The following is a 24,835-nucleotide window of genomic DNA, read 5'->3' as shown; positions in this document are numbered from 1 at the left end:
AACTTCATAGCGAGCCAAGGCCGGCTACCGTTTCTTAAAGCCCCCCCCGGGAAGACGAAAAGGATGAAGAACAAACCCCCCGATTCACTCAACTTCCAGTTCAATCGCTCAAAGAAAGATCACTTCATCGATGAAAATTTCATATTCACTATCTCATACATGATCGTTCGCTGAGGATTTGTATTTCTTCAACTTCCAGGTCAGTTCGTGTTCAATCTCGTCCGTTTTCTGTGTTCTTAAGCAGCGATTTGTTTCTTTCTTGTTGTTTTCGGTTCATTAGACTGAGGATTTCGCGAGTTCGTCGTTGATTTTTATGTTCTTGTTTAGTGAGGTTATGAGTTGTGAATCTTTAAATGAATTAGGAGTTTTATTCTGCCATGAAAACCTTGATGATTGTAGAACAGTACAGATATGAGTTCTTCACTCTGTTCAAGAATCTAGGTATGAGTCGATTTGGGGATTTTACGATTAAAGAAGACAGAGAGGAAAATCAAAATCGATTGAGTAATCAATCGGGGACAGGATTTCGCCCTGTTCCATTGGAGATTTCTTCGATTCCTGTTTGTCATCCTTCTTCCCCAAAGATTCAACCCCCTTCGACTGATTGTAACCCTAAACCGATTTCACCAACTCCAAGAAGTGATCCAATTCCGATTAATCCTGAAATTTGTGATGATTTTGATGAACATTGCTGTTATAATAAGAGTTCATCCTACCCTGAGCTTTGGGCTGGACCAACTTACTCAAATTCACCCCCTGCAAGTTCATTGCCAATGCCCAATTTCTCAATTCGAAGAAATATAATTTTGTCACTCCAATTGCCCACCGGTTCAACCGCTCAAGCAATCAGAAGAACTCAACCAATTGTGAAATCTGCACCACCATCCCCAACGCGGGGCCATAACCATCGCCCTTCCTCTTCTAGAGAGCTATTTCATGGTGTTGATGATGCAACAAGAACACTCAAACAAATTCTTCACCTCGATATTGACTCTGAATGATATGAGTGATGTTTGAGTGAGCATCAGGCTCACTTGTTTGTAGGACACATTCTTTTTGATGCGGGGTTAGTGTGTATGAATGACTGTAAATATAGTGAAGAATCATGGTTGATATGTGTTTTTGGGAAGTGGGATTTGTAGCTGATGGTAAATATTCTCAGCTTTCAATCTTTAGTTCATCCTGATTTAGGCCTGTAAACTTAGATATTACGTGAATGAAATGAAATAATTCGTAGAGATTTTATCTTGTTATGTCTTGTTAGATGGGTCAAGTCAAGTATGTTCATCTTATCTTATTCTAAACGAACTATCTCTGTCCTTAAAATGTCAATTTTAGACACGTGTCATTCATTCACTAGTCAAAAGAATAACCCGTTAGTCTGAGATGATTGATCTAAACCCCTAGTCGACCCATTATTTCGAGGAACTTGTACTAACCTCCCTCCTCCTATCATATGAATTGCACTATAATAGAATGAGCTTTCTCATCTACTTTGTTAGTCTATTGAGCGAGTTTGATCGAATACATTCATTCTATCTTATTTTACTCAATGAGCCATCTAGATTCATCTTGATTATCTCGATCGACCAAAGCTAATTCTTACGAAAGTTGACGTGGTAAAATGTTTTGAATTAGAATTTTTTTTTTTTTTTTTGTCACGTTATGTTGAAATAAAATAATAATAACTCAGATTTAGTAAAAGCCAAAGCAGCAATCATTTCAGTAAACATATTGAACATATTTTATAATTTCTCTCTCTACAAACACTTCTCTCTCTTATCTATATCTTCATGAGAGAAACCCAAAAAGAAACAAAAATTATTATTAAAAAAAAAAAAGAAACCCATGAATTTTATGTGAAAATTTACTGGAAGAAGAACCAGAAAACCAGAGGTTGAAGACGATGATGGAAGAATCAAGATGATTGTTGTTGTTCTTCATCCAAAAGCATTTCTTGGTAGCGACATTCATGGCTGCAGAAAGCTTTCTCACCTCTGCAATGAACACAGCAATGGACCAAAATTAATACTCTTCCAGACCAAGAACAAACCAGAAAAAATGGGCGCACCTGTAAATATAGATGTCCTTTGTGAGCTCAAGATTTCTGTTGCAGGTGTAGCAGAAGCTAAGAAAATCATTCTTGTTGTTCTTGTTGTTCTTGTTCTTGTTCTTCAAATCCGCCATGGAAATTCTCTCAGGTCCAGAATCAACAGAGCTTTTCACCACGAAGTTATCAAAAATATGAGTAATTTTAGCATCAGGTCCATGAGTTCTCACACAAGTATACTCTTCACAAACCTCCATCTCCTTCACCGTCATCATCCCCCCATCACCAATCCCAGAAGGAAACAAATCTCCACCGCCGTCGTCTACGGCGGAATCCGGCAGCAGAGGAGGAGGGATTTTGACACGAAGTTTAGCTCTGAAAATTACACTTTTACAGAGCGTGGAATCGTATTTCTCCTCAATTAAAGCAAGCCCAATTGGGTTTTTGCCAGAGATTTTCTGTTTGTTTCCTGGGAAAATTGGTTTCTTGGGGGAATTGGGTTTTGTGTTGGGATCACAAGAGAAGGGATTTTGAAGAGAGAAAAATGGTTTGGAATCAAAAACAGAAGTGGGACTAATCACAGAGTGATCAATTGATTGTGTTGTTGTTGGTGTAAAAGGTTTGAATCTTGGAGAACCAAACAGAGAATTTGAAACTGGTGAAGCTTGATCCGCCATTAAAGCTCTAGATCTGTTCCTCAACATCTTGAGAAACCAGTTTCTGGATTTGGATTTGGATTCAATAAACAAAAGGGTATTAGAAACCCTATGGAAAAACGGATCTAAATGAGAAGAAGCCTTCGAAAATGAGTGCTAAACTTCAGTTGCTTCCATGGCAGTTCCGTGGAACAAGAACAAGAACCAGAACAAGAACAGAACAACAAACCACCGCTGATGAAGGCCAATCAGACGCATTTACAGAGGAAAAACAGATGAAGATGATGATGAAGAAGAAGACATGGATGATGGGTTGAACTCAACTTAATAACACAATCCTACAAAACCTCCAAAAATCGCTCCTTTTTTCACTCCAAAAGTTGTCATTAGTTTGATGTAATTAGTGGAAATGTAATGACTCATTCAAATTAAAAAAAAAAGAAAAGCAAACCTTATCTTCTTATCCTACTTCTGTTTGCTTTCCAACCTACTTAATCTATTTATACCTTCTCGTTCCTTAAAACGTTTAAATTTCATTTCAATCTCGATCCCTTAGGGTTCAAACTATTGAAAAGTGATTGTTTCGATCAACTAGTTAATATTTGACGTATAGATTTGTCTGTTGGTGTAAAAATACGTTAAAGCTACATTGTACAAGTGTCAACTGTTAGACGAACACAATTCTCCACACTGATATGATATTATCCACTTTGAGCATAAGCTCTCATCGCTTTGCCTTGGGCTTCCCCAGAAGGCCTCATACCAATGGAGTTAGTATTCCTCACTCATAAACTCATGATCATTTCCTAAATTAGCGGATGTGGGACTTTCATCATCCAACACCAACAAGGACGTTGGCCTTTGAAGGAGGCGGATTGTGAGATCCCACGTCAATTGGAGAGGGAGAAACGAAACATTTTTTATAAGAGTGAAAACTTCTCCCTAACATACGTGTTTTAAAAACTTGAGAGAAAACTCCAAAGGGAAAACCCAGAGCGAAAAATATGTACTAGCAGTGAGTTTGGGTTGTTACAACTCATCTATTCTCATGTATCTTCGCTGACATGACTATGTTATCTACTTGTCTCGGATTGCTTTTAAGAAAATTTATAGGAAATCATCTAATATAGGACCGACACGAGTTATTTTTATTCTCGAGATCGCTCTTATTTAAATATAGTTTCAGTTTATTCATGCAACCTCTTCCCTCGGGCGTCACGGAGGATAAAAAATAAACCTAATAATTTTTTTTCTTCGAATAATAATTTGTTTCTTTAATATATTTATGTTATTTAATGGTGGGGTTTGTCGTGTAGTGTGACAGTTTATTCTCATGCTTATATCACGTGAAGCCTTGTCCTGACTCGCTTTTAGACTAGGCCATATTTGGGTATGGACAAATTATATTATATATAAAATATTTTATCATTTTCAAAGTGAAAATGATGAGAAGTTACAAAATAACGTGAATTATTAGAGCAAAACAAAATTAAATAAATTATTTATATTAATCTTTTTCGTCAAACAAAAATAAATTATTGACCCCATTTGGTCGGTTCGTAATTTTTAAAATTTTTTATTTTTAACAAAATAAAATTAGAATATATAAAATATCTATCTATGATTTATAACTATTTTTAATAACTATTTTTAAAAATTAAGAGTCGGAATATATAATCGAAAATAATATTCATAAGAATTAATTAAAATTAAATTCACGAATTAATCTATAAAATTTTTATTTATTTGAACTCAATCCAACCTACGTGCTGTGAAAATGGAGTATTCTTACAAGGGTGTGAAAATCTCTCTATAATAGACACGTTTTAAAATTGTGAGGCTGATATTTGATACGTAACAGGCTAAAAACAGACAATATCTGTTAGTGGTGAGGTTAAAGTGTTACAAATTGTATCAGAGTCAAACACAGGATAACATACTAGCGGGAACGCTGGACTCTCAAAGGGAGTGGATGGTAACATCTCACTGCTTTCACTATAATTAAATTAAAGCATATTGTTGGAAATTAATATAAATTAGAAAATGTTAGAGAAAATAAAATTATATTTATTCACTCTAAGCCCAATAAAGCAGCCCGCTTCTTTGTAACGGAACCGAGCCCAGTTCGTAAAATAAAAATAAAAATGAATAAAAGAGCGACGAAAACCTAACTCTTTCATAAGTGCTCCACCCTTCTTCTTCACGCCGTCTCCACCTTCGTTTCAGCAGCTCAGTGTCGCCGCCGTTTTCTCCTCCGCTTCTTCATTGCTTCTCCCGTTGTTGTCCTTTTCCGCTCGTGCCACTACCACCACCGTTGTCGTTGTATTTTCTCTACTCCCTTGCTGGTACTGGTATTCTTCTAATATCCACCTATGTCTTTCTTCTCGCTTGAAAAACGGAAATTAGAACTTCTCTAATGATAAAACAGTGGAGTTGTTCGTTTTTTTTTCTTTCAAATGATTTTCAACAATGACAGTAATAGCCGAAGAAAAACAGCTCTGCGGCAAATTGGAAAGCTGTTTGTGTCCGGATGTTCTGATTCGAACATGGTTTAGTCATCCAATTTTCTTTTAATTTATTGCTTGAATGATTGACTTAACAACTTCAACCTTATTCATTAGGAGCAATCGCTCAATTGAATGGTAATGAACCAATAACTGTGTTCTATGAATGTGGATTGTTTTTGTTTCTTAATGTAAAATTGAACTGCTTGATTTCAGAAATTTAAAGTAAAGAATACATAAATGAAGTTCTCACGTGTGTTTCATATATACTGATAGTAGAGATTTTGCTGAGTTATTCTCTTGTGTTGACAGTGAAATCCATTTGCACAAAAACCTCGTCTTCTGAAACTTAAAGATGGTTAAGAGGAGTAAAAGTAAGTGGGTGCTATTTATAATTTTGGAAGCCAATAAATGCTTTTTTTTTTTTTTTTTTCTGCAGCATCTGGGACGTGTTTGTATGGTTTCTTTTTTAAAATGTTTTCTTTCTTGTAGAGAGCAAAAGCAAGAGGGTTACCCTAAAGAAGAAGTACAAGATCATTAGAAAGGTGAAGGAGCATCACAAGAAGAAGGCGAAGGAAGCCAAGAAGCTAACCGTCAAGGGCAAGAGCAAGATTGAGAAGGACCCAGGTATTCCCAATGACTGGCCCTTCAAGGAAGAAGAGCTCAAGGCTCTTGAAGCTCGTCGTGCCCGTGCGCTTGATGAGATGGAACAAAAGAAAGCAGCTCGGAAGGAGAGGGTAATACAATTTAATACCTTTTATCGTAGATGGTTTTAGATTTTTATGTATATATTTATGTGCTTGTGAATGCGTGACTGTTACTCCATTCATATTAAATCCGTTGTTGTAGCAATTTACTTGTAGTGTAACTGTTTAATATTGTCCAGGCTCAAAAGAGGAAGCTAGGGCTGCTAGCAGATGATAATATGGCTTCAGCAGAACAAAGATTAGGAGGTGTAAAGGATGTAGATAACTCTGTAGGGCCACGGAATCGTGGTGGTAGGTTGTTTTCTATGTGAAGTTTTGGATAAAAAGTGGAAAAAACAAATTGTGATCTTCACATTTTGCGTTGGGTTTCTGACTATAAATATAAAATGTGCAGATCACTCGGACAGGGCTTTCTACAAGGAATTGGTCAAAGTTATTGAGGCCTCAGATGTTATTTTAGAAGTTTTGGATGCACGAGATCCCCTTGGCACCCGTTGTATTGACATGGAAAAGATGGTGATGAAGGCGGGTCCTGATAAGCATCTTGTACTGCTTCTGAATAAAATTGGTAAATTCCATCCCCCTGTACCAAAATGCTGTTAATTAATGAAAATGAACATAAGCATAGAAAATAGATGCCATACATCATGGTTATCTTTGTTCATTATTTCCTAAAGAGTTAGGCTATGGCCAAGTTTGAGACATTTTACAATTTAGTTATATTTTAAGATCGATTTCAATAATTTCACGCTCATTTCAAAACATTTTAAAGTATGAAATCTGCTTATAAAAAGATCAATTAGTAAAGAATGGATAATGAATGGACAGGTAATGAATGGAAATATATTAGGGAAGAATAGAAGCTGTTATTTCTTAATGATGCAATCTTTACTTTATCTCCATAATAAAAATCCTGTGTTGTGGATGGATTGGTCATGTGAGACCCATGGAGATCTGTAGCAATCACAGTTCGTATATGTGATTATATATTTTTTGTAACAGATCTTGTCCCTCGAGAGGCCGTTGAGAAATGGCTTAATTATCTGAGAGAAGAATTGCCTGCTGTTGCCTTCAAGTGTAGCACGCAAGAACAAAGGTCCAACTTAGGTTGGAAATCTGCAAAGGCATCCAAAACGAAAACAAGCAATTTATTGCAGAGAAGTGATTGCCTTGGAGCTGAAACTCTCATTAAACTGTTGAAGAATTATTCAAGAAGTTATGAGGTACTTCTAAGGTTTCTGGAAGGTCTATAGAATTTTTTTACACTTTATTCAAGAATTGATGATTCTTTTTTGTTTTCTTTAGTGCTGCTTTTTGTGTATTCGCCTGATTTGTTTTATCATCCCACTGATTTTGATGATTATTTATCGATATATGTGCACGGGATTGTCGTATACTCTTTTGCTCCACGTGATTAGTTTTCAAGCATGTGTTTATTATTCTATTAAGTTGTCTCTGATCAATTTCTGGAATTTTCCTTTCCAATTTTGGGTAATTGATGCGGTCAACTGTGTATTTCCATTTGGCAGATTAAAAAAACAATTACTGTGGGTATTATCGGCTTGCCTAATGTTGGCAAGAGTAGTCTTATTAATAGTTTGAAGAGATCCCATGTTGTTGGCGTTGGTGCTACGCCAGGATTAACAAGATCGATGCAAGAGGTCCATCTAGACAAAAATGTCAAATTGTTGGATTGCCCAGGTGTTGTAATGCTCAGAGCCAAAGAAAATGAGCCATCTATAGCTCTGCGGAATTGCAAAAGAATAGAGAAGTTGGAAGATCCCGTTGCTCCTGGTAAATCGAATTGGCAATATTGTATCTTCTTTTTGTGGTCCTTGAGTTTTGGTGTTCTAAAGCTTATTTACTACTTTTGGATATCATAGTTAAGGAGATCTTGAAGCTTTGCCCTTCCAAAACCCTGGTAACTCTGTATAAGCTTTCAAGCTTCGATACGGTCGATGATTTTCTGCAGAAGGTAGCTGTGATTCGGGGAAAACTTAAGAAGGGGGGTATTGTGGATATTGGAGCTGCTGCTAGAATTGTTCTGCATGACTGGAACGAAGGTATTTTCTGTTTTTCTTTAATTGTGTTGTATTATTTAAGAAACACATTCTAAACTTTCATTGATGTATGAAAAGTGCTAAATAAGTTGGACCTTCTCCCAACTACTCCTGTTAACATTATTTAATGAAAGTCACCAATGCAAAATGAACTCGACAGATCAAACCAAGGAGAAGAAGCGTTCCTTTTGCTATGACAGAAAATGTTCATTTTTTCCATTTGAAACATAAAAAGTTATCCAGAATCTGGTTTTAAATGCTTGCTCACTTGCTCGATGTCATAGGTAAAATTCCATATTACACGATGCCTCCGGTTAGGGGTCAGGTAGATCCTTCAGAGGCAAGGATCGTCACAGAACTCGGGAAAGAGTTCAATGTTGACGAAGTTTATAGCGGTGAATCTTCATTCATTGGAAGCCTGAAATCCGTGGACGATTTCAATCCTGTTGAAGTTCCCCCAAGTTGTCCACTGAATTTTGATGAGAGTAGCATGCAAGAAGAGCAAGAGGTATGCCTGTTTTCCTCTTTCTCCTCTAAATCTGTCTTATAGTTCAGTCACACATACGCGACACTTGCCAGTTCTCTGCAACCAGTTTAGGGTTGAGCTTCTAACTTAAGTCTCTGTTGTATGATTTATTTCATATCTAAGCTTTTAGAGATTCTCAACCCGTGCAAAGTTCTGTCTTCTTGTAACCTCTGTTATTATTTACATGTGGGGTTTAGGACTATATATACATATTACTATTTTGCAATGCAGAACGCGAATGACGAACCATCTATGCAAGACGACGAAGTCCAGGAGAATAGTGAGGACGAGTCCATGGAGCAGGAAGAAGACGACAAAGCCAAGGGACAACAAGATGCAACTAGCAGACAAAATGAGAAGCTGTATGCAGCAGAAGGTATTCTAAATCCAAAACTGAGGAGAGCGGAGAAGAAGCAAAGGAAAAAAGGCAACAATAGTAGTAAATCTTCAGTGTCCACGGATGCCATGGAAGATGATGACTATGATTTTAAAGTGGATTTCAAGAAGTGATCAATTCCCTAACACAAAGAAGAATCACAATTACAACCACAAGATTCGTGGTTGCCATGGAAATCAAGCCTCATGCGCGCTGGAGTGTAAGTATATTCAAGGTTTTGTGATAATTTAACACTTCAGTTACTTTTCCATAGAGTTTTGGTGCTTTTAGATTCCTAGTCGTAATGGAAGGAAATTTTGGTTAGTGTATGTGTCCGTCTTGAATTTGTTCATCTGTACGAGTGAAGCATGTTAGGAACAGCTTGTACTGAATTGGACTGGAATTACAGAATCTCAATTTTGGCTTTGATATCTATTATTTTGATTAGAAAGAAGAGAGGGGTGGAGACGTGACGATAGTAACAGACACGAACGTCTCCGAACCTCGTTCGTGACTCTACATCATATGCGACTATATGAAGCTTTTAGGCAGGGTGGTTTGTTTTTGCTGTGTTTTTTTGGAAGGCTTCAATGATGGTTCCTCTTTACTGCTCAAAATTTATCTTCTAGCAAATGTGGACGTGTCTGTGATCGGAGTGGGAGCGAGAGCGAAAGTAGGGTTAGAGGGTTAGAGCGAAAGTAGAACAATGATAATGATATGAACCTAACAAAATTGAGGAGTACAGTTTCTTGTAAATATTTAACACGTCTAGTCTCAAGGTGAGCTTTTTGATCAATTAAATAAATAAAAAATCGGACTAAATTAGTCATCTCGATGTTTAGTTTTCGATAAAAAAATGGAGTGTTATAATTTTTGTAATTCAATTTGAGATGCATATAACTCAATTAGTACTTTATCAAAATAACTCAACTAGTATACCCTCGTTCGTTCATCTTCGGCACAAGAGCGCTCGATCAGTGAGCTATTACGCAGTCTTTCAAGGGTGGCTGCTTCTAGGCAAACCTTCTGGCTGTCTCTGCACCCCTACCTCCTTTATCACTGAGCGGTCACTTCGGGGCCTTAGCTGGTGATCCGGGCTGTTTCCCTCTTGACCATGAAGCTGATCGAAAATAGTGATTCAATTAGTATACTCTCGAGCACGTAGCTTAGTTAGCATAAGTGTGAAATGCACGCAGCTCAATTCTGTTCGAGTGGTCAACTTTACCCCCACACAAATTTTTTTTTGAATGGACAAAATAAAAAAATGGGAGCAAAAATGGAATAACCATCTTAAAATTGGAGAAAAGATGAAATTTTTATAAAAATGTAATGAAATTTTACCCAAGTAAGAATAGGGTTGTCTTCTTCAAGGCTTCAACAGGCGAAGCTTTAAAAGCTTAATACCAGTACGGCTGTAGGCTGCAACAGAGGCTCAATCGGGAGCTCGTCAAAGGCTTGTCGAAGTGGAACAAGCCGCCATTATTTTGCTTAGCTTCCTATTTTTCCCCCTGTAAGTATGGTTTTAGCGCCCTCTCCAATTTTCTTTCATGTCGACCGCCTCTCTTAGAATGGTTGATGCTGGAATCCGTCTTCATCTGCTTTGATTTTGGACCTCATTGCCGCGTTATTTACATGCGTTCATGATTATATTTCAGAATATTAGGCCTTCTTTTTATGTATCCCTTAATTTGTGTAGCATTCTGGTTGATATATATGAATTTTGGTTTGTTCGTGGAGCGGTTAATCGTGAGACTCAGCCACTGCTTTTCGGGTTTTGGCTTTACACTTGCAATACAAAATTTTCGGGTTTTTACACGGTGTTATGATTCGGCTTAGTTTAGTTTTGTATTTGTTTGAAGTTTGAACTCACTTATGTGAAAAAGAAAAAGAGTTTAAACTATTTTTCTTACTTCTCTCGTAATCGCAGTCTATTTTTCTTCCTGCTATCTGACAAGAATTTCCATTTTTCTTATGAAAATGAAACTTGTATTAACTTTTAAGAGTTTAAACTATTGAACCGGTGCTTTGAGATTGAAGAAAACTTGATACGAAGTGTATTTTGATAGTAATGTTATTATGACAAAATAGGAACAAAAAGTGCTTAATTTGTAGTTGTCATACTCATTTGCAAATTAGAATAAAATGGTCTGTTCTTGTTCTGGACTTTTACTTCCAAGCATTGATGAACTTAGTCTTGCTCTTGCATGCCGCAGATGGGAAGAATTGATGCAAATGTCGGTAAACCTATCCGTTGCAAAGTCTAACCAATGTTGGTACATTTGAACTTTGGATGATGTATTGGCTCTGTGGTTGGAACTGTAAGATGTCGCATCTGATCGTGAAGTCGAGTTGCAGGGCTGCTGTGTATTCGCCTTCTGCTTTGTACCTCTTATTTCATGGCTCTATTCACAAAATCTTTGGGGTCTGTGACTGCTCACTCAATTCAAATTGCCAGTCTTTGAGAGCATTTGTTTCATCACCATCAAGCTCAAATGTAGAACCCATTGTGCTAGGTCTTAGGAGTAGATGCATCTTTGACATCAAGTTGCTATCTACAATGTCTGAAAGAATTTTGGTTCAGGCTCGAGATCCTGCAAAACTAAGTATGGACATACAAACTGCTATTGAAGAGCTTAGATTGAACGATACGTGGAAGTTGTACCAACAGCATATGCAGATGGAAGGATTTCCTAGAAAATCTGTTGTTAAAAACATATTAACAGGTTTTGCAGAAAGTCTTGATACTCAATGGCTTGAGAAGGCCTATGATTTGGTAGAACAGGCATTTACAGAAGGGAAACAGAACTTGTTAGAGAAGGACACTCTAATCTATTTGTCTTTTAGTCTTGCGAAATCGGGGCTACCAATTCCAGCATCAACTATTCTAAGAAAGTTGATAAAAATAGAACAATTTTTCTCTGTTGCTGTTTGGTCTGCAATATTGGCTCACATGTCTCAGACTGGTCCTGGGGCTTACCTTGCTGCAGAATTGGTTCTTGAAATAGGCTACTTGTTTCAAGATGGCAGGGTGGATCCACGTAAAAAATGTAATGCCCCTTTGATTGCTATGAAGCCTAATTCTACTGCCTTTAACATTGCTCTGGCGGGTTGTGTCTTGTTTGGGACAACTAGAAAGGCAGAAGAACTCCTTGATATGATGCCTAGAATTGGTGTCAAAGTAGATACCAACTTATTGATGGTAATGGTTCATATACATGAAAGAAATGGGCGGAGAGAAGAATTAAGGAAATTACAGAGACACATAGATGAAGCCCATAACCTAAGTGATGTTCAATTTCGGCAGTTTTATAGTTGCTTACTAACATGTCATCTGAAATTTGGAGATCTTGAATCTGCCTCTAACATGGTTTTGGACATGCTGAGGAAAGCAAAGATAGCCAAAAATTCGGTTGCTACAGCCACCTTAGCATGTGGAATTGCTGAAAATCACGTAAGACCGTCTTCTGGACAAGGTTCTGAGAGAACTTTTATCTGCCAAAATGATGGATTGAAAGATAAGATATCAAATAGGAAGTCCATTTCTTATGAAGAATTTGTTTTGGACCGAAATTTTCTGAAACTTGATATTGAAGCAAAGGAAATTCTTCGCACCCTGCTTATGAAGCTGCAGTTGCAAGTTGAATTAGTTACAACGAAGCGTGGTATTCTCCAGCCAACTGAAGCTATTCTTGTGAAATTAGTTCGGGCTTTTCTGGAAGCTGGTAAGATCAAGGATTTAGCTCAGTTTCTTATCAAGGCAGAGAAGGAAGAAGCACCAGTGTCTAATGATGATTCGGTGTTAGTTCATGTCATTAATGCATGCATTTCACTTGGGTGGTTGGACCAAGCACACGACCTTCTTGATGAGATGCATCTAGCTGGTGCTAGACCTAGTTCATCGGTATATGGTTCTCTCTTAAAGGCTTATTGTAAAACTAATCGAACTGGTGAGGTTGCATCTCTTTTGCGAGATGCTCGCAAGGCTGGCATACAGCTTGACTCAAGCTGTTATGATGCACTGATCAATTCTAGAGTGCTTCAGAATGACAACAAGGGGGCACTCAGACTGTTTCAGGAGATGAAAGAAGCTAAAATACCAAGATCTGGGCATAAAGAATTTAAAAGATTAGTTGAGAGTAGTGCAGAGAATGGTGAAGCTGGATTGATGGCAAAACTTTTACAGGAAATAAAAGATGGGCAAAGAGTGGATTATGGACTTCATGATTGGAACAACGTTATACATTTCTTCTGTAAGAAGAGGCTAATGCAAGATGCTGAGAAGGCTCTGAAGAGAATGAGAAGCCTTGGACATTGTCCAAATGCTCAGACCTTCCATTCTATGGTAACTGGATATGCTGCCATTGGTGGAAAATATATAGAAGTAACAGAATTGTGGGGGGAAATGAAAAGTATTGCATCAGCTTCATTCTTGAAGTTTGATCAAGAACTCCTCGATTCTGTTCTCTATACATTTGTGAGGGGTGGATTTTTTGCTCGAGCAAATGAAGTTGTAGAGATGATGGAGAAAGATAATATGTTCATTGACAAGTACAAATATAGAACCCTGTTCTTGAAGTACCATAAAACACTATACAAGGGCAAGGCTTCCAAGATCCAAACAGAAGCTCAACTAAGGAAAAGAGAGTCAGCCTTGGCTTTTAAGAAATGGGTTGGTTTGTATTGATTTGCTTAAAAATGTGTATTTTTTCAGTCAAATGCTCATGCATTGTCGGTCCTCAAGTTTTTTAGTTCAATACTGATGGACATGCCACTCAACAATCTCTTGTTGATGACATTCAACGCCACCACATGATTGGATTGATTTTCTCAGCTATATTGATGTATCTATCTTCAAGAAGCTGAGTGCATTAATAAAAAAGCTCTGAAGACATCAAATGTGGAGGTGGTAGGGCAAGATTCTGACTTTGGAGTTGCTGGAGAACAAGTAGCATTGCAAGGAACCGATCATCAAAGTCATTGATGAATGTTACTGGTGTAAGAAAGAAGATTATATGGACTATGGTTTGCATCTCCAATTCTCTTCCCCTTTTGCCCATTTTCATTTTCTCTGTGATCTACCTGCTCATTGCGGTGATGACGTTTGACCATAGTTTTATATTTATTTATAAGGAATTAACTGATCGGTTCGATCGTGAAGTCAATTTTTTAATCAAGTTCTATTTGAAAAAAAAACTCACTAGAACTAACTCGGTTTATATATTTTGATTTATGTTTTGTGAACTTCAGAGGTTCTTATGATCCTACTTGTTAATCTAGAGTTAAATACGTATACTTTTCTTCTCTTTCAGTGTTTCTAATCAGAGTTGATTACAGTAAAAGTATTGCTTATTGTGCTATTGTTATCTTTCAGTTTCTGCATGTGGTGATTATGTTTCGACATGTACTGTACTGTACTCCTAATTTATTCCTTGATACAAAAATGATAAACACTACTTTGGTGGCATCATGCAGTATTTGAACTTTGGAGGCTCTCTCTGCTGCCCCTCGACAAGATGATCAAGCGGGAAAGCTCAGAGTCGAGAGAAGTGAGTATTCCTCCATCAACCGCAATGTTAGAATCAAATCTATGAGCATTGTTTGACTATTGCTTCTCCATGGCGATTAAGAAGACTGTGACAAGGTACTGATTTGCAGTTTTTTCAGTCATCTACTATTACGTGTGCAGCTACTTACACCGAGATTCTAGGATGGGCACTTGACATTGTCATGCAGTTTTGTGAAAAAATGAGCATTTCCTGCTTTTAGATTCTCATGGTTGAGAGCTTCCCGTGTTCTGTATTGTGCACATGATTGTTTACATAGCTTTTGTCGGGTTGTGATGTTGTGGGATTTAGGGACAGTTTGAAGAACTCTTTTAGTTTTGATTGAATAACATGTAATAGTTAAGATTATTGTTCTGTTGAAATTTTACTTTAGATGCTGTAATATCCTACATAATAGAGATTTTGTCTCTTCGGCCTTTTAGGATTCTTCACTGTATAGGGCTTATCATCATCTGAAAAACTCCCCGCTTCCCCTACTTGTTCAGATTCAAAGACAAATCTTGCAATATTCTGCTTAACTTTATACGACTCTCCCCTTAAAACTGTTTCATAGAGTTCACTATGGAGAGCCTTTATTAGTGACCTTATCCAACTTAGGTCTCTATGTTAAACGTGGATCTAGAGCGCATATTGCCTTAATGGTGTTCATCTTGCTCAGCCTTTCACTTGTAGAGAGTCTATTGGACCTGGACTTGGTCATTCTAATACACATCCGAGCTTCAACTCTTTATCATTACTTTGCATAAGTCATTTTCCATCACTAGCTTGAGGATTGGGGCTTCTTCAGCCAACACTCCACCAGTATATGTTAATCTAGACCTCCTTGTTTTGTTGGGTACCTTATATTTGGCACCATATGTGGTTACACCTCTCAACTTTTCACGAACCGGCCCAATTTTCGCTAACGTTATGGCCTCGACACCATGCATTGTCTAAGTTTGTGTTTAGTTCTCTGGCGTTTGGCTTTAACTTAGTCCAATGGGTTCAAAGATAACCATCCAAAACTTCCCTGAATTTAACAAATCATCACCTGATAATCTTCCGTTATTGAGTTCCCTGCTTGAGAGACTTTTGGACCACATTGATGTGGAAGTCCCTTGAGATTATATCAAGCTATTCAAACTAAAAGCATTGAAAAATGAAGAGGATATTCAGATTCAGCCACGTATTAATAAAAATATGGTACGTAGTAGAAGAAGAATTGTTTAGTCATAGTCAGGTTCATTCCTTTCTCGAAAATCTAAAAAACACTTTCAGAGGGCCAAAAAAACCAGAAAAGGGAGTGTGACATACAGCTTTGGAATCTTAAGGTTGCCTTGCCATAGTCACCATCCCAAGAAAACAAAGAAAAGAAAAACATTGTTAATGAAATGACGAGTGGATTGGACTGAATCACTGAACCAAATCAAGCACCTCCCTCCTTTAGTACTCTTTTACTCCATGCTTAAGCTGGCAAACAAAGACATACAAACAAAACCCCATTGATTTCTTGGCAGTGTTTACGCTTAGAGTGAGGTCATTTATCCCCAAAACCAGACCCCTTTTGTGTTTTGACTCATTATTGGTTGTCTGTCCCCACAGCTCCTCATTTTCTTCTCTCTCTCTCTTTACTCAGCTTCTGACATCCCTTGCTTCACAAGTTAAATCCACTGATATACTGAATGCTGATAACCTCTTGACATGGTTAAACTTAATTACCCACCACCGCCACACTACTTATTTCTGCTATCTACATGGTTTTGCTTCTATACTACAGATTGTTCTTAGTTATACACCACTTTATTGCATCAGATCTCAACAGCTTTAAAGTTGAGAGAAAAATCAAATGGGGTTTTGGTTTTGAATTCAAAAGATGTGGGGATCTTTTGCTGTTGTTCTTGCATGAGAGAGAGAGAGAGAGAGAGAGAGAGAGAGGGAATAGCATTGATGATGAGTGTGATTGGTGTAATTTTGTAGCGTGCGTTAACAGTGTCAGAATGGGCTGAGCACCGAAGCCAGCATCAGCTCATTTCCATATAGATATACATATTGATATTGCAGTGTCTTCTGTGCGTCTCTTCTGCTGTGTTAAAATGGGCCTTCTTTTTGTCTCTTTTTACTGAACAAAACTTGCAGTAGTGAGTGAATTCATACGTTATGATCATGCATTCCCCAAAAAATGTGCCTGCTGCTTTGAATTTCAGCATATCCAAACCTAACCAATCTCCATTATTGCCAAATTTAATACATTTGGAGCTGTAAGCACAGTTCAGTGACAGAGTCTTAGTACTCTGCACTGCTCTGTTCTGTTCTGCTCTGTTCTGCTCTGCTCTGTTTGCTCTGTTTCCTCACCTCCCTTAACCATAAAAGACTATTGCTATTTATTGGATATGCAACCCTCTAATTCTATCTTTTTCTCATACCGTTTCTTTTCTTTTCCCATCATATGTGGGTCCTATCATGTATCATACCTAACACTACTAGGAACCAAAGGGCTAAATTGTAAATTTGCTGAAACTCTCGAACCAAGATGATTTTATCCCTAGTTGATTAAGCTAGGAATTCAGTTTGACCCACCTCATTGAAAAATAAGACGTCTAGATCTAAACTATCCAAGAACTCTAAAACGATAGGGAATCACTTTAAAGGAGAGTAAGATTCAAATTAGTTCGGACAATGCGGTCAATTCAGTTAGTTAAATGTTGATATAAAAGCCCCTACTTCTAAAGGTACTTTGTTTGACCCAATGTGTTTGCTTTGGACAAAATGGTATTTTCCATTGTTATTTATTGTTTGTGTGGCAGCACTACAAGTACATCACTTTATTATTGCCTAATAATTAACTCAATTAATTCTTAAAATTTATTTTTACCTTTTGAATTTTATTCCCTTCAATTTTTTTTTTTATATTTTTAAATATTTAATTTTAATTTCTCTATTCTCAATAAAAATTTAAAAGCACTTATTTTTCTTATTACCCCTTGTTTAGGAGATAAAAAATCTAACTACTAGTCGGTTAAGTAAGCCATGTTCGTGAGTAGCCATCTAACCATCAAAGTTGTTTTACGGGCGACAACGTCTCGTTATGTGAGATCCCACATCGGATGGAGAAGAGAACAAATCATTTCTTAAAAGTGTGTAGAAACATTTCTTTACAGATACATTTAGGGAACGAAACATTCTTTATAAAATGTGGAAACAACTCTTTATGGGTGTATTCTAAAGCTTTGAGGAAAGCGGGTCTAACTCGACGTGCATTAAAATTGGAACGAATCCAAAAGAAAAGGAGGAAAGAAGGGTAAAGGACAAAGGTGGGTCAAACAAAATGGTGATTTGATGAATAGATAGTTTGAATTTTGGGAACTGAACTTCTTCTTCTTCTTCTTCTTCTTCTTCTTCTTCTTCTTCTTATGCTTCTTCCCCACTTCCATTTTTTGCCTCCACTTTTCTTAAAATATTCTAGAAGCCGAGTCTATCGTATCATATTCACGCTCCACAATAATATGATATTGTCCACTTTGAGCATAAGCTCTCGTAACTTTACTTTCAGCTTCCTAAAAAATTTCGTATCAATGAAGATGTATTATTCCTTACTTATAAACCCATGATCATTTTCGAAATTAGCCAATGTAAGATTCTCTCCCAACAATACTCGGCGGTTCTTTCATTCTAATTTTCAAATCTTTTCGAGTTTTAACGAACAAAGAAAGAATTTGTTCCAAAACACAAAGTTCAAAAAGAAATTCCAAAAGCTGATAGGAAAAATTTGTTTAAGGTGGTAAGAGGGAACAAGATGGGATCTAGTGAGAGAAAAAATGAGAGAGAAAGAGAGACAAGATCTATTAACAACACTACAAAAGCTGAGGAACACTGAGAATATCCTAAACCCTGTCTTTTTTTTTTCTTTTTTTTTTTTTAATTTTTAATTTTTAATTTTTTTTTTAAATAACAAAGCTGAAAATCCCTTGAGATTTGTGTTCTTCTTTTCCTTCTTCTTTTACTATAAAAATAAACATTATTTATTTTATTCAATCAAATCCCACGAAATTTTATCAATATTTCGTATTATTTTAGAATAATACATAGCGGGAACGAGTAAAATCTTAAAAATAAGATAAATAAACGAACAAAAGATTCTAAAAGAGATTATTCATCTTATTTTTCTTGTTCTCGTGTCAAAATAATAAAATAATTAATAATTCTTCATAATCGTTTTTTTGATTTATTATGAACAAATTCAATGAATTTATAAATTATATTTTATATTAATACACATATATATTATTTTAAGAAATAATATTAAAAAAAAACAATAATTATGAGGTGATTGAAGATTTATAACTATTTTTTGAAGTTTGGATGAGTTGATTGTAAGTAATCATCATTATTAACATTATCCAAATAACACTTTTTACTTTAATTCTTTCCAACAAATCAACCTTAACCCATGCTTCTTCTTTTAAAGAACATTGCCTTTTCCTCTCTTTTTTTTTAAAACCCGACTCTTATTTCAGTTTAATATTATAAATTTACGTGTCTCTAATCTTCTAGTCAATGTTATTACGTTTTAAAATTCCCATTTGCCACGTGATAGTTCCAACATTCCTTTACATCCCGTGCAACAGTTATCCAACAAAGAATTGCTCGAAAGTACACTTAAGAGTTTTCTTAGTTATCTTATCATCAGAATCTCTCTTAAAATCTAGTCACGATTCATTAATATACCCTAATTTTTTACTAGACTGTTACATTATTATAAATAATTATAATATATTATTATATTTCTTTTAAATAAAAAATAAAAATAAAATGTTCATTTTTTGAGTTTGAAATTAATTTGGATGCATGCTGACGTGGAATTAATTAAAAATATTATTAAAAAAAATATCCGAAATCTTGGAGAGATCAGAACTTTATTAAACTAGCTGGTCCAATATTTATTATATTCCGTTGAAAATAGAGAAAGGCGAAAATAAATTATTATTCTAAACATTAATTTTATTATTATTATTATTATTTATTTATTTATTTATTTGACGGTGTTGGTCGGTCTGTTTTAGATTTTTTTAACGGTCAACCGACCGTGAAAACATAACCCATCTCGAGGAATACGACTTTTTCAAACATTTTTTTAAGGAAATATTATTTATTTATTTTTTAAATATTATCTCTATTTTTTAATTACTCGTTGTTAGTTATTATTTTTTTAAAAAACTATTAATATATTTTTTGTAATTCTTTTTAATGTAAATATTAATTTTATTTTCACTTTTAAATTTTAAAATATCTGTTAAAAAAATATTAATTTTTACTCTACTAAATAACCATTTGATTAAAAAGAATTAAATTGTTGCTTTTATTAAAAAGATAAGAAATTAAAATAAATATTTTTAAAAAATGAAAAGAAATATTGTGTGATTTAATTAATAGATATTTTATTTTGAAAATTGTGGTTGTAATTAAATTATTTACAACCTTTTTTTTTAAGTGGGCCCGACAGAATCCCAATACATTTGGTGGAATAAAGACATTAACTTTAATTTCAAATATTAAAAAAAATTAGGATAAAGTTTTACCTTTTCACCCTTCGATTGGGCTGGATTATGCCTTTATATTTATAATTGAAAAGTTTATCCAAGGACAAAATCGTCTATTTTGAACGAATCAAACAGAAAGTAGACGTTTGTTGAATGGATGAATTCAAGCTCAATAGACCTGAGCTTAACAATTTTAACTCGATTTGAAAAGTAATAATAATACGATGTGAGATCCCTCGTGAGTTGGGAAAAATGAAACATTCATTATAAGGGTGTGGAAACCTCTCTCTAATAGATACGTTTTAAAACTGTGAGGGAGGCTCACGACGATACGTAATAGGATAAAGTGAACAATATTCGTTAACAAATGACATTAGAGCCAAGCACCAAGCAGTGTGCTAACGAGAACACTGAGCCTAAGGGGTGGATTGTGAGATAAACAAAACATTCCTTATAACAAGTCAAAATAGACAATATCTACTAGCAATAATCTTGGACGGTTACACGATCCAAAATTTGAACCTAAAATCTCTCAAAAGTTGCCTATGTTTTTTGTTTTGCTTTTATTTCCCAAAAATCTCTGAAAAGAATCATCACCAAAAACTAAAATACATTAAAAATCCTAAACATTTGAACCCAAAACCCTAAAAAATGATACTTATTTTGTCCAACATATCAGTTTGAATCTTAACTGATGAAAAAAATTTGCAGTGTGTAAACCACCACCACCGCCGCCGCCGCCGCCGCCACCTGCACAGTGACAAGCTCATAATGGACCTTCTTCTTTTTCATCTTCCAGGCTTTCAGAAGGCCGCCATGGTTGTGTAAAAACAACCAACTTTTTCTTGTTCTTTTCCTTGTTCTAGCCTGCAACATTGTTTTTGAAACAAGACAACCTTTTCAGCAGTGGGTTTCATATAAATGCTTGGTTCTTGTGTTCTGTTTTCTATGGCCACCCGAACCGAGTAGATCGAAAACAAACACAGATGCTTCAGCATTCCCAAAACTAATGCTCTAGATTTTCACAGAAGTCACACAACTATGTAGAGACAATGGGATTACCTTAATTGAGAGGGCGAGTTTTAGTAGGATTTGTGAGGAAGTCGATACGACACGACGATCGAACGATGAACGAGCCCTGATAATAGCATCTATGGAAGTATGGTAAGTTTGTTATATATATATATATATATATATATATATATAGATGAACTTGGGATTTGGCTGATTACCTTCTTGTAGAGTACGTGATTTGATCACAAGTTGTTGGCTTAGAAAAGCTTGGAGTGGCAAGAATATCCCTCAGTAGAAGTTCATTTCAGGATGTCTATACATACACGGCAACAGCTCTTCGACTTCGACGCGGGAACTCGAATAGCTCATACTTTTCTTGATTCGGCTATGGTTTATAGATTCGACTTCAGCTAAGAATATGCTGTAAACAGGTCGATGATCTGAAAATCTCGATTCTCCACGTACATACGACAGTTGATGAAGGCCTCTTCCGTACCATAGTATGCGATCGCACCTTCATATATAATAACCGAAGTTAGAATCAACTTTTTCTCGACAATGGTATGATATGAATATATAATGTTGTTTTACCAAGCCGGAGTTCTTCTCTTCTCCTTTGGGTGCCTCGTCTCTCCTGCATATCGGTCGGAATTATTCGAATACTTGTACGTGGGAGGAAAGTATATTTTTCCTTCATTCCATCCTTCGAAGATATGGCCCCGTCTCTGCTCGAGTCGTAACTGGAAAAACAGATTGTTTCAAGCTTAGATAAACTGGTCATCATTATAAGTAAGAACATGACATTGGATGGATTAAGGTTTGTAGCAAGCATGCCTGATCATTCTCTAACAATGCCTTCCAGTTTTGCATCTCGACAAGAGCCTTTGCCGATCGATACGACAATGCAATCCGATAATTCAAGTCCCCGAGCCAAATAATTCGACTGAGACAGGACAATCACAATGACAGAGTTTTAGAGAAAGCTAATAACGTTGAACCAACAGCCAAAGTTCATGCATTGTAACAATAGTTTGTTTGCTAAATGATCGGTATTCTTACTCGTGCTCTAAGATCGTCTGAGGAGAGTTCTCGTCCCCCATGCCGTGAACTCGGGGAAACCGTGTTTTTCTGAGAATCTCCATGACGTCGGAGTTTCTCCGAAGTTCATCCCCCTCCTTCTGGCCAGAGGTTAGATGAGTACAGATGAAGCAAAAACTTGTTTGATGTAAAGACATGCTTATTGAAATTGATCCCTGCAAATCCATAAAGAGTTAGATTACTGTTTACTTCCTTCAGTTTGAATAAGAACTTAAGAACTTATTACCTTATTCCCAAGATAACCCATCAATCCTCTACCAACACAAGATACTTTCATGTTTCGAATGTCGTCTCGGAGATCGTTCCTCACCCAAACAGTTAAAAAGATCCCAACCATTTGTTTGCTCGCAACTAAACAGTACCTCGAGTGACCGGATTGTCGATTATCTCTATCCTCCATGGGAAGAAAACCATTATAAGAGAAAGGTGAATAATGTGAGGCAATGGGTGAATCTCCATTCTCATCATCTGAGGAACCCCATCTGTAACTTGGCTCATGATGATCACTCGGTTGATGTCCAAACATAACTCGATCACACACACTAAACCGTCGATCGAGTCGTGGTTGTGGCATGGATATGTCATTGTCCATTCTCATGCTACGGCTCAGTGATTGAAATGATCTTCGATGGAAGAACGACGAAGCCTTCTGCCTTGTCGATCCTTCGAAATCTGCGTCCAATTCCACAACCGGATCGGGAATAGGAGAAGGCGTGTAACACGTCCCACTAGTGCCGGGAAGACTGTTGAGAGTCTTCCTAATTAGAGCTAGCCATTTCTTGGCTGGACCATTGTCTTCAGTCCCCAAAACGTTACCAGCATTCAAAGGAACAATTTCTTGAAACCTACAAAGTAAGCAACATTAAAAATCTCCTTTAATGAACCATTTTGTAATAAGAACAGCAAGAGAAAGAGCATAGATATCAGCATATTAGATTTGAGTATCTACCCAAGAACATAGATATCAGCTGGAGGGGAAGCATGAAGCCAATCTTCAAGATTCAAACAGTTAGGAGGGGACTTTCCAGCAACATTCCAAGTAGAAACAAAAACCCTGTCCAGACAGAACAGATAAAGCTAAGGAGACAACAAATCCAACAAAAAAACAATCAAAAGAACACAACAAAAACAACAGAACAGAACATATACCTGTAGTTTTGCACTTCAGTAACCTGCGTACCATCAAGGTCAATCTTGCCTCGTCGAGTTCGATCCGAATGTCGTTTGTTGGATCTGTCTGGTGGGGGAAGTAATTTGGGAGATGTTGAAAGGGATTAGTGAAGATAATTGAGGAACAGAAAACGATGAATGATTAAAGCATGTTAGTTTGTTCATTGTTTTGGAGTTTTTAAGGCTGCTGTCTGTGGTCCAAAGGAAAGCAATGGAGAGATATGTCTGAAAAAACCGACCTGTTTTGCTTTTCTTGACAGTGCACGTCTCCCGCTTTGAACAGTTTTTCCGCCACTCTTCATCACCACCTGAAAAAGAAACACCAACAAACAAAAGAATGTTTAAAGCTATGCATTCAAATCCATCCACAATGAAAAACAGAACATAATTTTCATTCTTTTGTTTTTCTCTGTCCCCAACAGGAAACAAACAAAGTATAGATCTCTTGTTGAGCTACAGCCAACCAGAAGCCCCCCATTAATGGCCATAAACAACAAATTATAAGCTAAATAATGCAAGCAAGCTACAAGAAACGGGGAAATCCCAGTTTTCTTAGGCTGTTCCTGAACTAGAAAACGAATTGAGATATCAAAATCATGAAGAAATTTGATCAATCACCTCTATAAGCGATATCATCCGATACAAAATCATCGGATTTGTTCTTCAAGTTGAACCACTTCTTAACCAGTGTTTTAGGCCATGAAAGCTTGAGCAAGAACAGCAGCAGCATATCAGAAATTTACAAAGAACAGAAGAACACAAACACATAAGAACAACATAACACAGCGTTTCTTCTAACCTTGCTTTTCTTTGAGTTCTCATCTCTCATTGTTCCACCAAATTCATATAGACACCAGATTCACAACAGTAACTAGAAGAATCGAAGACAAAAATGGTGAAGATGATCGATCAAGTAAAAAGAAACGAAAACAAATCATGAAATGGGGAATCCTCTGTTCTATCAAGGGAGCAAGAGAGAGAGAAGAAAAGGGGTGAACAAGGAAAATCTCTATTTCTCGGCATTCTGATTTTCCCAGCTCCCAAACAGGTACACATAACCCAAAAAACCGCCCAGAAAGGGAATCGCCCAAGTGGGGCTTCAAAATTTCCCAATGCTCACACAAATAATGGGGGGAAAACAGAGTCAAAAGAGGCGATACGAAATAGAAACCCAAATGGGGCAACGATGAAAGGGAAGAATGGGAATCAAATACAGTAGAAACGAAGAAGATGAAGAACAAAATCCAGTTGTGGGTACAGAGTAAAATGAGGAATTTGAAGGCAATAAAGGGAGAAGGGGAAGTGTTTTTTAATCGCTCTCTCTAAAGTTCTTGTGCTCAAAATCCAAGGGGAGACTCCATTTGGGGACTTAGTGAAGGGCTGTGGATCTAAAGGGTATCCGCCCAACCCAGCATTGCCCCAACCCATCTGACTCACTGTCTCATGAACCCATATCCCTCTCTCTCTCTCCTTCTCTCTCTCTAAAAAGCTGCCCGCGGTCAGGATCTGGGGTTAGTGTAAAACATGCTCATTCTCTGCCCCATAAGACTGAGTATCGTGTAAATCCACCATTCGTCAAAAACCAAAGGAGCTG

At 36.6% G+C, this 24,835-nt stretch overlaps 5 protein-coding genes across 7 annotated transcripts; 3 read left to right on the top strand and 2 right to left on the bottom strand.

The window, feature by feature from the left end:
• The first annotated feature begins 377 nt into the window (after positions 1–377).
• On the top strand, positions 378–1,001 carry LOC111461143. Its single transcript, XM_023104640.1, has one exon. The coding sequence runs from the start codon at positions 378–380 to the stop codon at positions 999–1,001; it is 624 nt and encodes a 207-aa protein (XP_022960408.1).
• Positions 1,002–1,694: 693 nt separating this feature from the next.
• LOC111461182 (protein MARD1-like) lies at positions 1,695–3,137 on the bottom strand. The gene is made up of 2 exons (XM_023104684.1): positions 2,072–3,137; positions 1,695–1,997 (listed from the first exon to the last, which is right to left on the bottom strand). The coding sequence occupies exons 1-2, from the start codon at positions 2,752–2,754 to the stop codon at positions 1,919–1,921; spliced, it is 762 nt and encodes a 253-aa protein (XP_022960452.1). The 5' UTR covers positions 2,755–3,137; the 3' UTR covers positions 1,695–1,918.
• A 1,716-nt stretch (positions 3,138–4,853) lies between these two features.
• LOC111460986 (guanine nucleotide-binding protein-like NSN1) lies at positions 4,854–9,314 on the top strand. Of its 2 annotated transcripts, none has more exons than XM_023104394.1 (10): positions 4,854–5,051; positions 5,523–5,584; positions 5,703–5,947; positions 6,097–6,208; positions 6,312–6,485; positions 6,920–7,140; positions 7,447–7,711; positions 7,801–7,980; positions 8,262–8,485; positions 8,735–9,314. In XM_023104394.1, exons 2-10 carry the CDS (start codon positions 5,566–5,568, stop codon positions 9,011–9,013), a joined length of 1,719 nt encoding a protein of 572 aa, XP_022960162.1. In that variant the 5' UTR covers positions 4,854–5,051; positions 5,523–5,565; the 3' UTR covers positions 9,014–9,314. The 2 variants fall into 2 exon arrangements, with proteins under 2 accessions (XP_022960162.1, XP_022960163.1); XM_023104395.1 differs by having other exon boundaries at positions 4,870–5,057.
• Positions 9,315–10,215: 901 nt separating this feature from the next.
• Positions 10,216–14,870, top strand: LOC111461172 (pentatricopeptide repeat-containing protein At1g03100, mitochondrial). The gene is made up of 3 exons (XM_023104672.1): positions 10,216–10,389; positions 11,093–13,901; positions 14,352–14,870. Exon 2 carries the CDS (start codon positions 11,170–11,172, stop codon positions 13,561–13,563), a length of 2,394 nt encoding a protein of 797 aa, XP_022960440.1. The 5' UTR covers positions 10,216–10,389; positions 11,093–11,169; the 3' UTR covers positions 13,564–13,901; positions 14,352–14,870.
• A 5,617-nt stretch (positions 14,871–20,487) lies between these two features.
• On the bottom strand, positions 20,488–24,835 carry LOC111460611 (type I inositol polyphosphate 5-phosphatase 4-like). Of its 2 annotated transcripts, XM_023103813.1 has the most exons (13): positions 24,175–24,835; positions 24,041–24,133; positions 23,860–23,947; positions 23,481–23,549; positions 23,221–23,308; positions 23,021–23,125; positions 22,298–22,916; positions 22,033–22,226; positions 21,808–21,916; positions 21,565–21,713; positions 21,192–21,487; positions 21,022–21,097; positions 20,488–20,826 (listed from the first exon to the last, which is right to left on the bottom strand). In XM_023103813.1, exons 2-11 carry the CDS (start codon positions 24,068–24,070, stop codon positions 21,262–21,264), a joined length of 1,677 nt encoding a protein of 558 aa, XP_022959581.1. In that variant the 5' UTR covers positions 24,071–24,133; positions 24,175–24,835; the 3' UTR covers positions 20,488–20,826; positions 21,022–21,097; positions 21,192–21,261. The 2 variants fall into 2 exon arrangements, with proteins under 2 accessions (XP_022959581.1, XP_022959580.1); XM_023103812.1 differs by having other exon boundaries at positions 24,041–24,834.

This window comes from Cucurbita moschata, unplaced genomic scaffold (genome assembly GCF_002738365.1).
Source record: "Cucurbita moschata cultivar Rifu unplaced genomic scaffold, Cmos_1.0 Cmo_Scf00024, whole genome shotgun sequence".
Taxonomy (NCBI): domain Eukaryota; kingdom Viridiplantae; phylum Streptophyta; class Magnoliopsida; order Cucurbitales; family Cucurbitaceae; genus Cucurbita; species Cucurbita moschata.
This window is presented reverse-complemented; position numbering and strand designations above follow the sequence as displayed.